At 32.9% G+C, this 12,779-nt stretch overlaps 1 protein-coding gene and 1 long non-coding RNA gene across 2 annotated transcripts; one reads left to right on the top strand and one right to left on the bottom strand.

The window, feature by feature from the left end:
- The first annotated feature begins 404 nt into the window (after nucleotides 1–404).
- LOC105779291 (uncharacterized) lies at nucleotides 405–1,202 on the top strand. Its single transcript, XR_001128944.2, has 2 exons — nucleotides 405–657; nucleotides 929–1,202. It is a non-coding gene; the product is annotated as an uncharacterized LOC105779291 (long non-coding RNA).
- Nucleotides 1,203–5,108: 3,906 nt separating this feature from the next.
- Nucleotides 5,109–7,811, bottom strand: LOC105779256 (WRKY transcription factor 55). The gene is made up of 3 exons (XM_012603021.2): nucleotides 7,378–7,811; nucleotides 7,132–7,266; nucleotides 5,109–5,875 (listed from the first exon to the last, which is right to left on the bottom strand). The coding sequence occupies exons 1-3, from the start codon at nucleotides 7,809–7,811 to the stop codon at nucleotides 5,362–5,364; spliced, it is 1,083 nt and encodes a 360-aa protein (XP_012458475.1). The 3' UTR covers nucleotides 5,109–5,361.
- Between the last annotated feature and the right edge of the window lie 4,968 nt (nucleotides 7,812–12,779).

Below are 12,779 nucleotides of genomic sequence, written 5' to 3'. Positions count from 1 at the left end.
ATTAATTTGAACTTAAAACAGAACTTCGGGGGCAAATCCGCAAGCAAATAAAGGGGAAGGACTCCTCTGAACGCGCGTATAATGTGAAGGGACTAAAAAGATAAATTTTCCTTCTCTAAAACGACGTCGTTCGAATAGGGACCGAATTGAAATGGGTAATAAAATAAAGGGGGAAATTTAAGAATCTAAAAAAATCTGATTGAAAAACATTAAAATGCGGAGGGGCTAGATGCGGAATTTGTCCCTCCTCACAAAACACGCGGATCCTCAGGGCCATCGGGTCGGGTCACGGGCCAAACACCCAAACGGCACCGTTTTGGCCACTAATGCCAAGGCTCAAAACGGCACCGTATTATACCCATATAAATATAAAAAAAAACATTTCCCTTCACTTTAAAAAAAAAAACAGAAAACAGAGTCAAACTCTCTCAAAAATTCCTCTCATCCGGCCAGGGTCCGGCCGTCTCCGATTATCAGGCCCCGTCCGTCGGCCACCGCACACGGTGGTCGGAGGCACAAAATCGGACCTTTTTGGTCCATTTTGAAGCCGGTCGCCTCTAGGACACGGATTCGAGGCTGAATCCCGTGAAAAATGAGCCCGTACTCGAGAAAAACGAAAAGAGACCGTTCGTCTCCCCTCCCTCTGGCACGGCGCAGGTAAGACTTTCCCTTTTTATTTTCGTTATTTTATTAATACTTAAAAAAAAGCCGATTAAAAAGAAGAAGAAACAGAATGCTAAAATAGAATGAAAATCGAAAAAAAGAACCTTTAGAAACTGTTTTTCTATTATTCTTCTTTCAAAAATTTTCCTTTCCCCCCGTTTTATTTTCGTTTACAAATCGGCTTTATAGCCGAAAGAAAAATCAAAACTAAATTTTGCTAATCTAGTCTTTGTCTGCTTCTGCTTCTCTTGTTGGGTGTTTGCAGGTCCTGGTAGAGCAGGTGGCGGCAGAAGGCTGAGGTGACAAGGGCGGTGGCAGCAGGTCAAGGGTGCGGCGCTAGTCTGACTATTTGGGTTTCGGTTTTGGGCCTAATTTGGGGTATTAGGCCTGTTTTTGTAAATGGACTAGGTTTTAGTTTGGGCTGAATTGGGTAGCTGGGTTTGTTGGGCCTATTGGGCCCGGACATAAAATTGGGCTGTACACTTAATTTGTATATGAGAAAGTATTTTAGTAATTTCATAACTAAATTCCCGCTCTAATAGTCGGATTATTGCCAATGTAATCATTAAAAGCTAATTTTTCAGGAATTTTAGACTAAACTTCTGATAAACTTTGATTTTTGGCTAACCCAACACTGACCCTCCGATACATTTTTGGAAGTATCATTGATCCCATTGATAATGAGTAGGACCAAATACTTCAATGGGGTAGTTGTTGAAGCATGCCACATTGTTCCAGCAACAACAAAAGTTGCAAAAAAAAAAAAAAAATAGCAGTTATACTACTGGAAAGGACGGTTTCAATATTTCCCATACGTAATCTGTAACAGCCCGATTTTGGGTCTAGACGGAACAGTGATATTTGTACCACAAATCCGACGAGGAAAAAAATGTAATGGCCTGAATTTTCAGAGGTGTCGGAACGGTGATTCGAGATCACTAAATTCGACAAATGAGTAGAAAATATTATTAATTTAGTGAGTATAAGTTAAATGTGAAGTTAGGAAAAATTTTGAAATAGTGAATAGTGCACTAGAAATAAATATTAAAATAATTAGAATAAAAAAACAGGGTATCGAGGCCTCGGAGATTTTAAATCGAGCCATAAATATTTTTATAAATATTTATGGAGTGTTAAAAAGTTAGTATTAAAGTTTCGTTAAGCAATTTTAAAGTTCCGATAATTAATTGAATAAAAAGGACTAAATTGTAACAAATGCAAAATTATGGAAAATGATTAAATAGCTTAAATGATAAAAGGAAGAGGGCTTCAAAGGCAAATAGACCCAAGGTCTATTTGGGCTGGACGGCAAAGACATGAAATCAGCAACAAAGTAAGGAGAAATAAGGGCAAAATTGAAATATTGCAAAATTTACTTAATAAAGTTAGAACCAAAGTGGAATTATCTAGATTTCTCTTTATTTTTCTACATTCTCATCAGAAAAAACATCATAGAAGGGTTTCCTTAAGCTGGTTCTTCCTATTTTTACTGCAGGTAAGTTCAATTCTTGATTATTTCTTGAAATTTTGGTGTTTTTGTGACTTTTACAACTAGGCCCACTTGTTGTATTCATTAGTTTTTGATTCTATGAAAGAATTTGAAAGTTTCTATGAATACATGTTGGAAATATATGATGATTTAGCATGGAATTAGAGCTTTAAATTGTTCATATGCTGATTTTATTGAATGAATTGAATAGAAAGTGAATGTTTGGGACCTAATAGTAAAAGAGTTTGAAGATAGAGTTATATGTGGAAATTCTGAATTTCAATAGTTGTGTAACAACTTATAATGTCTAGGTAAAGTATTAATTGAGGGGTTAATTGAGAAAGGACCGAATTGTATAAACTGTGAAATTTGGGGCAAAATGGAAATCAACATTTTGCACTAAAGCAGTTTTGGACAGCAGCAGTAGTCTAACTTTGAAAAATCACCAAAAATTGTGGGAATTGAATTAGAGGGTGAATAAAATATGAAATTAAAACTTTTTGAGTCTAATTTCTCATAGAAGAAACAGTGTAAGCAATAGAATTGTAAATCATGAGATATAATAAATTTTGTGAGACAATGTCAGAATGATTTCGGGTTCCCCTGTTCTGACTTTGAAAAGTCATCAAAAATTTAAGAAAAATAATTATGAGTTATAATTTATATGCTTAGAATCCTTAATTAGTCTATTTTCAAAGGAAATAAACAGAAACATCATCCAAATTCTTTACAATTAGATAATTCATTTTTAGTGAAGAGTGGTCGGAACTGTCAGACAGCGAAACAGGGGAAAATTTAAAGAATAAACTGTACTATTTGGCTGAACCAAAAATTCTGAAAATTTTATGGTAAGAAGGTATGTGAGTCTAGTTTCAGGGAAAATTAACGGATCTTAATTTGGAGCTCTGTATCTCCGGATAAAAATAATTTAGTGACTCTGACTCGGATAAACAATTTTGAATATACATGTAAGTGAATAGTGAAATTATAGCTAATGTTGTTTAAGTGTGTTATACACATTAAGGATGTGGAATGGAGAGGAGGAGGAGGAAAATTGGGAAATATATGAGTGATTTGTGTATAATTGGTCATATGCTTGATTTTAATTGATAAACGATGAAATAGAAATGATGCTTATATTTGTGCATTATTGGTCATGGTTTAAGCTCATGTGTGAAAATAAAGTATCATAGTATGTGTGTATGGTATATGCGGTATATAATTTGGCATGAAATAATGGCATGAATGGTTTATGAATTAACACATGTTGGTAAGCCTGATACATGAATAAATGTTGTGCTCATCCATGCTTATAATGCTTATGCTATATGTGTATTTGGCTAACATATTTAGTGTACATGCTTAGGCTTTGGCCAAGTAGTGGCTAGATTATGCCACATTAAATTTATAAGTTATGCATTGAAATGGTAAGTGCCTAATTGAAAATATGCCTGTGATCATGAAAAGGGTGGTAAGGTTTAAATTATGTAATCTCTAGTGAAATGGTTTATCATGTGGTTAGTTCCAAAAAGAGTTATGTTTAAATACACTAGCTTGCGACTATGGTTGAATGATATGTTTATATCTTGTGTGATGTGCATAGAAAACGAGTGTAGAAAGATAATGAAATAGTAAGTTCATATGGCTGAAATTTAACGATTAAATGTTAATTTCATGAATTATATAGTGTATGATGATATATATTTGTTGATGGATTGAAAATAAAATAACAATGCGAAAACCGAATAAATAATCAAATGGAATGGAACGTCGAATTTTAGTACTTCTGATCAGTGACAAGTGATAAGTGATAAGTGATAATTGATAAGTGATAAGTGATAGCTTCAGCTACACTTATCTTATCAGTGACAAGTGGCAAGTGATAAGTGATAGCTTTAGCTACACTTATCTGATCAGTGACAAGTGGCAAGTGATAAGTGATAGCTTTAGCTACACTTATCTGATCAGTACACTTATCTGATCAGTAACAAGTGGCAAGTGATAAGTGATGGCTTTAGTTACACTTATCTGATCAGCGACAAGTGGCAAGTGATAAGTGATAGCTTTAGTTACACTTATCTGATCAGCGACAAGTGGCAAGTGATAAGTGGTAACTTAGCTACACTTATCTGATCAGAGACAAGTGATAAGTGATCATATGTAAGACCATAGTTATACTATGGCAAAGTGGAAGTGAAGTACTCAATTTTCCCTAACCGTTCCCTAATTTGATTAAGGATGGTAAGTGACAAATGGGCCCAAACGAATTAAAGTAAATGGATAAGTGATAGTGTATTTATACCAGGATGATGTTGTTATTTAAGCTAAAGTGATATTTTCATTGCAAAATTGAGAATTTCATAAATGTGTTATTGAACGGTATAATCGATAAACATTGAGTTAAATGGTAAATACGTATTAGTGTTGAACTTAATGTCATTGAATTGTACGTGAATTAAATGGAAATTGCTAGTGAATTGATTTAAATTGTGAGCATGAGAAGTTGCGAATTGAATGAAATGGAAATGAAACATTGAATTGCATGAGTATGTATCGGGTCTCGTAGGCCCTAATTATTATGATTATAATATTTTGAGGATATATTGTGAAAAGTTATAGAAGCATGTTAATTATTTTGAAAGTTTTAATTTAGATGAAATTTTATAATTCGGTTAAATACGTTTACAAGTGTATGTGTTTTGGTAATGCCTCGTACCCTATTCCGGTGTTGGATACGGGTAAGGGGTGTTACATAATCCTTTGTATAAGCGTTGGGGTGGGCGGACACTAAGATGGAATAAGCCCGCAAATATGCCTAATGTCCCTGCTCCAATATGATGAGAAGTCCAATTGATTTATCGTGGGTGAAAACAACAACGAAAATACTGAAATAGCATTAAATTATTAGAAAGGGATACAAATGACATGATATACCAATCTCATACAATCCTGTCTCTAATAAATTTTTTTCTTTTTCATGCACAAATTATTAAGGAAGTAGTGAAGTAAATGTTTTGTTTCCATAATACATACCCATTAGAGTAGAAAAAGTTACAAGAAAGAAAGGAAAGTTATTTGATAAACTTGAGATCAGTGGGTAATCTAAGCCTGTGCGAGGTATGTTGTGAATGAAAGAGATAGAGCCGGCGACCCCCAATTAGTCTCCATTAATCATGAATAACGTTTCTAAGCTTTAGCAAATATTTCAACTAATGTTTCTTGTCCCCTGATCCGGGGGCCTCCCATTTGTCTTCTGCACATGGAAAAATAAAATCCATGCTATTGCTGCTGCTGCTTCCTGAATTAAACATTACATCAGCCATATCCGCCACTACAGAATACTCAACATCCCTTCCATACCGACTGCCTGTAGCTGAGCCTCCTCCTGATGATGAACCTGCACCGCCGCTACCTCTTCCACCTGAACCCGAACCAAGGCTAAATTCCATTGAAAGCCAGCTTCCAGAAGGAACTATTGATGATGAAGTAGTAGAAGAAGAAGTTGGAGGTAGTGCAGGCTGAGACACCATAGCTTGAGTCATAACCATCTGATCATGTAATACCGGGGGTGGCTGCGGAATTGAGGGCGCGGTGGAGGACATGGTGCACGTGTGCTGACCAATGTAGGTTACTTCAAATGTGTAAAAATCATTGTCTAGACGTTGCACTTGCTTCTTTGCAGGGCAGTTGTACATTTTTTGGTGTGTACACCTGTAGTATGCCCTGAAAATCAACCCCACATGTTTTTAATTTTCCCACTCCCTTTTTTTACTTTTTTTTTTCTCTTATATATATACTATCACACCTAAATATATTTGGTAAGAAGTGAACATATATTAGAAATGTGCGGATTGAGTATTAGTTAAATTGATATGAGTATCGTTGTTAATGTAAGACGATGTGGGTTTGAATACGTTGAAGCGCATTACTCTCCTATTTATGAGTTGGAGAGGAGCTATGGGTAGTTCTAAGCATTGCGTCAAAAAGAGCAAATATGATCAGAACCTATAATGAGATTGTTCGATATATATTAGAAATTCTATCACACGTGTATGTGTGTGGAAACTACGTATTTAGAACATAGGTGTGATACATATGCAATATGTATGAAATCAAAATAAAAAATAGCTTAACTTGTGAGTAAAAGAAAATTAATATAGGTAAATATATCATATTAAGAATATTAAATACACTTTAATTGTGGTCAAAAGTTATCAAGCTAGTGAAAAGAAAATTCAATATTAAAATTCTATTTTTAAAAATTAAAAATCACGTTGACTTGTGACACCAATACAATTTTTAAAATTCATTTAAGAACTATTGTTGATGTAGTAGTAAAATTTATTTATAAATCTATTAAATATGGGTTCAATCATTAGATAAATTAATTTTAATTTTTAATTTAAAATTATTAATCATTTTCTAACCGAGTTGATATTCAATTATACCGTAATATCAACTAATGAAACCTAACTATATAGGTGCATGACCATTAATTACTATCATCATCAATTCATCACTCACTTAAACGTGGATCACTATGAACCCTAGTTAATATATCAGATGTCAACCCAGCAATATATATCACTGTATAACGTTGAACTCTTGTATACTAAGATGGGATTGTTGTAGCAGAACATGAACATTCATACATGAGTGTGTAACGATATTAAAGCAGTCTCCTTAAGAAAAACGATATTAAAGAAGTCAACTTTTTATATTTATTTGTAGGGAAGAAAGCAGTCATTTCTTAATTCTATGGAGTATAGAACGAGACCAAGTCGAATTTTGAGCGACCCTTTTATACTTTGTCAAAGTTTTGAATATGAATGTAAACATGCATGCATATATTATATATTGCAGTAATAAAGATGATTCCTTTTTGAATTATATAGTTGAGACTCACGTTGTGAATATCTGATTTTCGAAGAACTTAGAAAAATCTAATGGTTGTGAACGGGAAAGGAAGATTTGATTACCTGGGGTACTTTGAACCCAGAATTTCTTTCTGTCCATACTTTCTCCAAGTGTAGTTGTCATCGGGTGGAAGGTCGGTATTTCCCATCTGAGGAGCAGCTACTCTCGTTTTGCATTTCTCTTCATCATCCTTCCTACTTTAAATGTACATATATAATCAATATCCAGTACTAGTACATTGAAAAACTGGTTCCAGTATATACATAATTTAATCAGTGGAAACCGGTTTTTTTCTTTTTCTAATTTACCTTCTATGGGAACGTTGAGATGAGGAAGAAGAAGCAGCTTTACCAGAATTTAATACATCCATAGCCTGGATTTCTCCCCCCATGCTAATGCTGGGTCTACAAGATTGAATCATGTCCATTGCTTGTGTAATAGCACCATACTTTAACCATTCCTGCAAACTGGGATCAGTCTGCATGTGGTGTGCAGATGAATCCTGAGGTGGGTGGAGTAAGTGATGGGTAAACAAAGAGGGGTCTTGATGATGATGGGCATTATTGTTTAACCTTTGCTTGGCAGTAGCAAAGATATTTATGATATCATCACAAGACTTGGAAAGGATTTCAGGCTGTAGCTGGTTACCCAAATTCCCGATGCTTTCTTCAAGCTCTTTAGCTAACTTACACCCATCAAGGATTAGAGACAAGGTGGTGTGTTGTTGTTGTTCTTGGTCCATGGTGTGTTTTGGCGTTGCTTTGGGATTGGATTTCAACATATATAGAATGAAATTTAAACTTGTAAAATGGGATTTAAAATGTTGTCTGGTTTTCGGTGTGTTTCTAAGCTGCTGCTAATTTTTCAAAGTATTTAACGTGCCTTTCTACACGGTATATTTTTTTAAAAATAAATTAGAGTTTGAAAAGATGACCAAGTCCAGCTCTGCTGAGATTTGCCCTTTCAACCATCTCGGCCTATTGGCATTGGGAGAGTCTTCATCTAGACCTTTGCCTCATTGAAACGACCTTTGCGACCCTTAAGATTGAGGAATTTTCTGCGCCTTTGACCATTAATTGGATTCTGAGTTTGAATTGGAAATTATAGAAATTTTCTTCTTCTGGATTTAAGAAACCAACAAATTTTTTCTGTAATTTCCTCTTTTTTATTCTTTACTTTTACAATTTATGGTCTATGAGGGGTTGAACCCCTTACCCCTACGTCATGGGTGTTGACCCATTCGGTCCGCCACCCGCAGCTTCGTGGAGAACACAAATGATTCATGATACATGCTCATTGTTGTCAACACACCATGCCTACAACTAAAGATCTACTCGAAAAGTAGGAGTATTCGAATAAAAATATAGGTGTAAAAAATAGATTTGGATAAAAATAAGTCTCGTTTTCCAAACGGATCAGTGTCAAGTAAGATCTTTTGGTTCGGGTTCGAATCAAATGCGCCTAATTTTCCCCCATGTTATTTACTGTTTGTTTTACTATTATATTGTTATTATTTTATTGTTATTGTCTAAATATTGTATAAATATTGTTTTATTATTAATTTTGCTACTCTTTTAGAGACATTTGCTTGCTAAGTTGTAACTATCTTAGTGTTATTTAAGTGTAATGACTTTTTTTAATATATTTTCAATTTGACGGGAAACATTTATTTTAATGGTTTTAGTGTATTTGATTTATATTTTTAAATTTATTTTATATAAAATAATTATTAATACTGGCGGGCTAGACTGAGCTTAGGTTTAACATTTTTTATTTGGATTGAACTTAAACAAAATTTTAGATCCATTTTTCTTAAAATTTTATATTCAACCGACCCGACCCGACCCATGTCTAACTAGAGATAAAAGGAAATGATAATAAAATATGAATGCATGCATTTTTTTACTAAAAATAAGATTGAAGAGTGGTTTTGTTTGATATATAAAGGAATTTTCTATGAACATTCCCAAAAATAAAGTCTTAAGAATAGAAAGAGAGAGACAATGATGGCAAAAAGGTTGAAGGGAGGGATTTGGACAGTGGTAAGTATGGGTTGGATTGAAAGATGGGGCACATTACATGGACCAAATCAGTTCATATCCCCATTTTCTTAGCTGTTTCCTTCCTTCCCTCATAGTGTGAGGACTAAATAAAGATTTTACACCTTGGTTTGAGCTTTAAACAAAAAAAGGGGGGAAAAAAGCAGCTCATGCAAGTCAATGTTTTGAATCCTTCATTTCCTTTTTTCATTCTTTACAAATTACTCCTATTCACATTGTAAAACTTTATAATACCCCCCTCCCCTCTCTCTACTATAGCAATTGGTTGATGTGATAGAAGTGGAGAGGAAAAAATAGGCTTTATTAACAAATTAATCCCTAGATTATCAATATTATCTTATTTTACCCAAAAAAGGTATGGTGTCCAATAGGACCATGCCGCATGTCATATTCTTATTGGCTAGTAATGTTTTTGGAGTAAGCTAGGAAAAATTGAGGTATAGTTCAAGGACCAATTAATAAATAAAGCCGAAAAAATATTCTTCTAAAGTGATTGATTTTGCCATTATAAGTTATTTAGTTAAGGAAAGAAGTATCCAACCCAACATTTGGCAAGGGGTGGGAGGAGAAAGAGCAAGAATGGGTGAGTGAAACAAGATTCACATTCAAGACTAGACATGAATCAGAACAGCAGGTAGAGTTTAGAAATTTCTATATTTTGTGGACGTCGTAGGTGAACAAATCATACATGTTTAATTTGGTCAATAAATTGGACTCTCATCTAAAAGTCCCAAATGGGCAGGTTCTGTTTTGACCAAGTAAACCCTTTTGCCCCATTTAGGGAACTGCATGATTAGGTACATAGATTTTCATGATAAAACTATGGGGAGTAAATATAGTTTGCAATGCAAGACATCATTAAACTCAAGTGCTATCAATATACAGTTTGTTGTTGGGACTATATACATATATATGTTGGTCATTAGTAAAATTGGGTCAAAATTCCCAACCTTATTACCTGAGGCTGAGAAGATATGGAAAACTCATATTTCAAATCAAAGAGTCAATTTTCGAAGAGTTCTTATCAAATTTTCATTATTCTTAGTTGAAAAAACAACTAAAGAAAATGAAGCTGAAGATTTATTATTAAAACCCAATTTTGGTAGCTTTAACACAAGTAATGGTCATTAGCAATGGTCAAAGTCATGCATTGTTGCAAATTTCCAAATTACCAGGACTTTTGGCTTTGGGTGCAAATTTGAAACAATTAAGGGGACCTACCTGTCCCCCACACTTTTAATTTAATCAATTTTATTGTATTTTTTTTTAGAGAGCTACATTTTGTACCTTTTAATTTTATATAGGTTGGAGATAATTTATATACATTTTTATTTTTGTTAATAAATTTTAATTTAATTAATTGTGTTTTAATATTTTGGAAGTTCCATTCTAAGTTTAATTCAATTTTTTTCATCATCTAAAATTCCTTTTTTTTTCTTTTCTTAATATGATTTTCCGAAAATATTCAAATGATGTTAAGAAATATGGAATAATTAAGATGTGCGTGAGGAAGTGTCCACTTCCTGAAGCATTGCGTCTGACTAACTCGTATGTTTTCATATTTAGGTGATTGGAAATTTATTGAATTGGATTTTTGGACTATGTTGATATTGTGGATTACATCTAGCCCATCAATAAAGATTATATCACTTTGGGAAACTTGTTTGAAGAATCAGATCGAATCATGTCTATCTAATCTCTTAGACCAAGGAAGTTGGATCGGATTGGAATATTGAAGACTTAGATGCCAACGGTCCTTGTTTACCTTGTTTGTTATTATTATATTGTATTCAATTGGTTTAGTTCTTTACTAGGGATTGATATAGATCTTCATTATGTTAACAAGTATCGAAAATTATATATAATTGAGAGACTTGTATAGTTTACTAAATAAAAATTGAGAGTACTTGTAACATCCCCATTTAAAAAAAAGAATAATAATATTTATGGTAGAAATCCTTGAATAATTGATCTATAAATAAATAGTAGTATAAGAAATTGTGATCGGTTTTAGAGAAACCGTCAGACATAAAACACAGAGGATTATTAGTAGGAGTATGTGGTTAAGTTAAAAATTCGATATCGAGTTTAAGGATTAAAATTGAATAAGTTTAAAAATATAGAGACTAAAGTGCAATTATCCTATTTTATTTTGATGAAAAGGATTTAATGGTAATTTTTCATTACTTAAAAAATCAATAGTTTCATGACGGCTTTTAAATAATTTTTTATTAAGTAATAATATTTTATTAATTAATAATATAATATAAATATAAAAGAGAAAAAGAGACAAAGATAACAACTTTCTCATCTTCTTCTTTTTCACTTCAAACAAGGGGAAAAAATTCTTCCATCATTTTCCTTCAAATTCAAGTGTAAAGTATGGTTTTTCTTCAATTTTTTTAGATTTTAAGTTTTTGAAGCTTGCTTTATATATATATACACCAATGGTTTTTATTTTATCAAGTATTTTGAAAGTTGCCATTAAAGGACATTGATGAAAGCTTAAAAATTTAAGTAAAATAGATATATTTTTGGATAGGAAATTATTAGAAGATGAGTTCTAGCTTGTTAGAAGTGTGAAAAAGAAACAAAAATGGATGAAAAGTTTATTTGGTATATTTGACCATGTTAAAGGGGAAGTAGAGAACATTGATCACTTTGTGTAATATTAGTGCTAAATGATAGCTTGTGAAGCAGTGAGCGGATAATTGAGCCGAAAGATATGTGAATTTTGGACTAGAAAACTTAAGTTGCCAATATAAATAATCATGCATATTTAAGTCTGTTTTTATTAGTTTTAGTTTTAGAATGGATAAATGATGTTGTTTCGTATTGAATTGCTCCTATTGTAGCTAAAAAACGAAGCGAACATCTTGAAGGAGAAAGGTGAAAAAAAGGAGTAAAGCGATTAAAACTTCGGTTTGTGCTAATATCTTATTTCCATTACATAAAGCTTTAGAATATTTAATTTAATATGACTAATTATATTTATTTTATTTTTATGAGTTTTGGATGAGCTTGAATAATTTAGTTAATATTTATAAAATTATGTTTCGAGATGAATATTATGTTTTTCATAAGACTAAATTAGCGAATTCATTGTTATGATTTGGATTTGAGTATTATGATTTTAGATGATTGAGCAAGAAAATATTCAATATATTTCAAATTGGAAGCCTATTTTACATTAGACGATATGTTATTTGAATATGAAAGAGAATTAAAATGAGAATTATATGAAAATAGAATTGAAATGGATCATGAAATTTGATTTTTACCCTATTTCACTATAAGTTAGACTAAATCAGATATAGTTGGCATACCATAGAGTCTTTATGTCAAAGAATTTAGATCTTCCCAATTCCCAGAGGGTCGAGGGAGAGAATGCCAAGTCAGTCAGTTGTTATTATTGTTAGCCCAAATTCCCAGAGGATCGTAGGCAGTTCCAATTCCCAGAGGGTCGTGAACTACTCTAATAGCCATATCGTTGCCGAACAACTCGGGGTGGCGGATTTGTGTATCTGGTTATGAGTTTAAACTTGAGTACGGAGTCTAAATTGAAAGAAAAGCAAATACAAAACTTGAATTTATTTGAATTTCCATATTGTGCAAATTAAATTAATTATGTGATTTTGAATTTAATTAAA

This window comes from Gossypium raimondii, chromosome 4 (genome assembly GCF_025698545.1).
Source record: "Gossypium raimondii isolate GPD5lz chromosome 4, ASM2569854v1, whole genome shotgun sequence".
NCBI classification, from domain to species: Eukaryota; Viridiplantae; Streptophyta; class Magnoliopsida; order Malvales; family Malvaceae; genus Gossypium; species Gossypium raimondii.
Note: the sequence above shows the minus strand (reverse complement) of the source record. Positions and strands in the feature narration are given on the sequence as shown.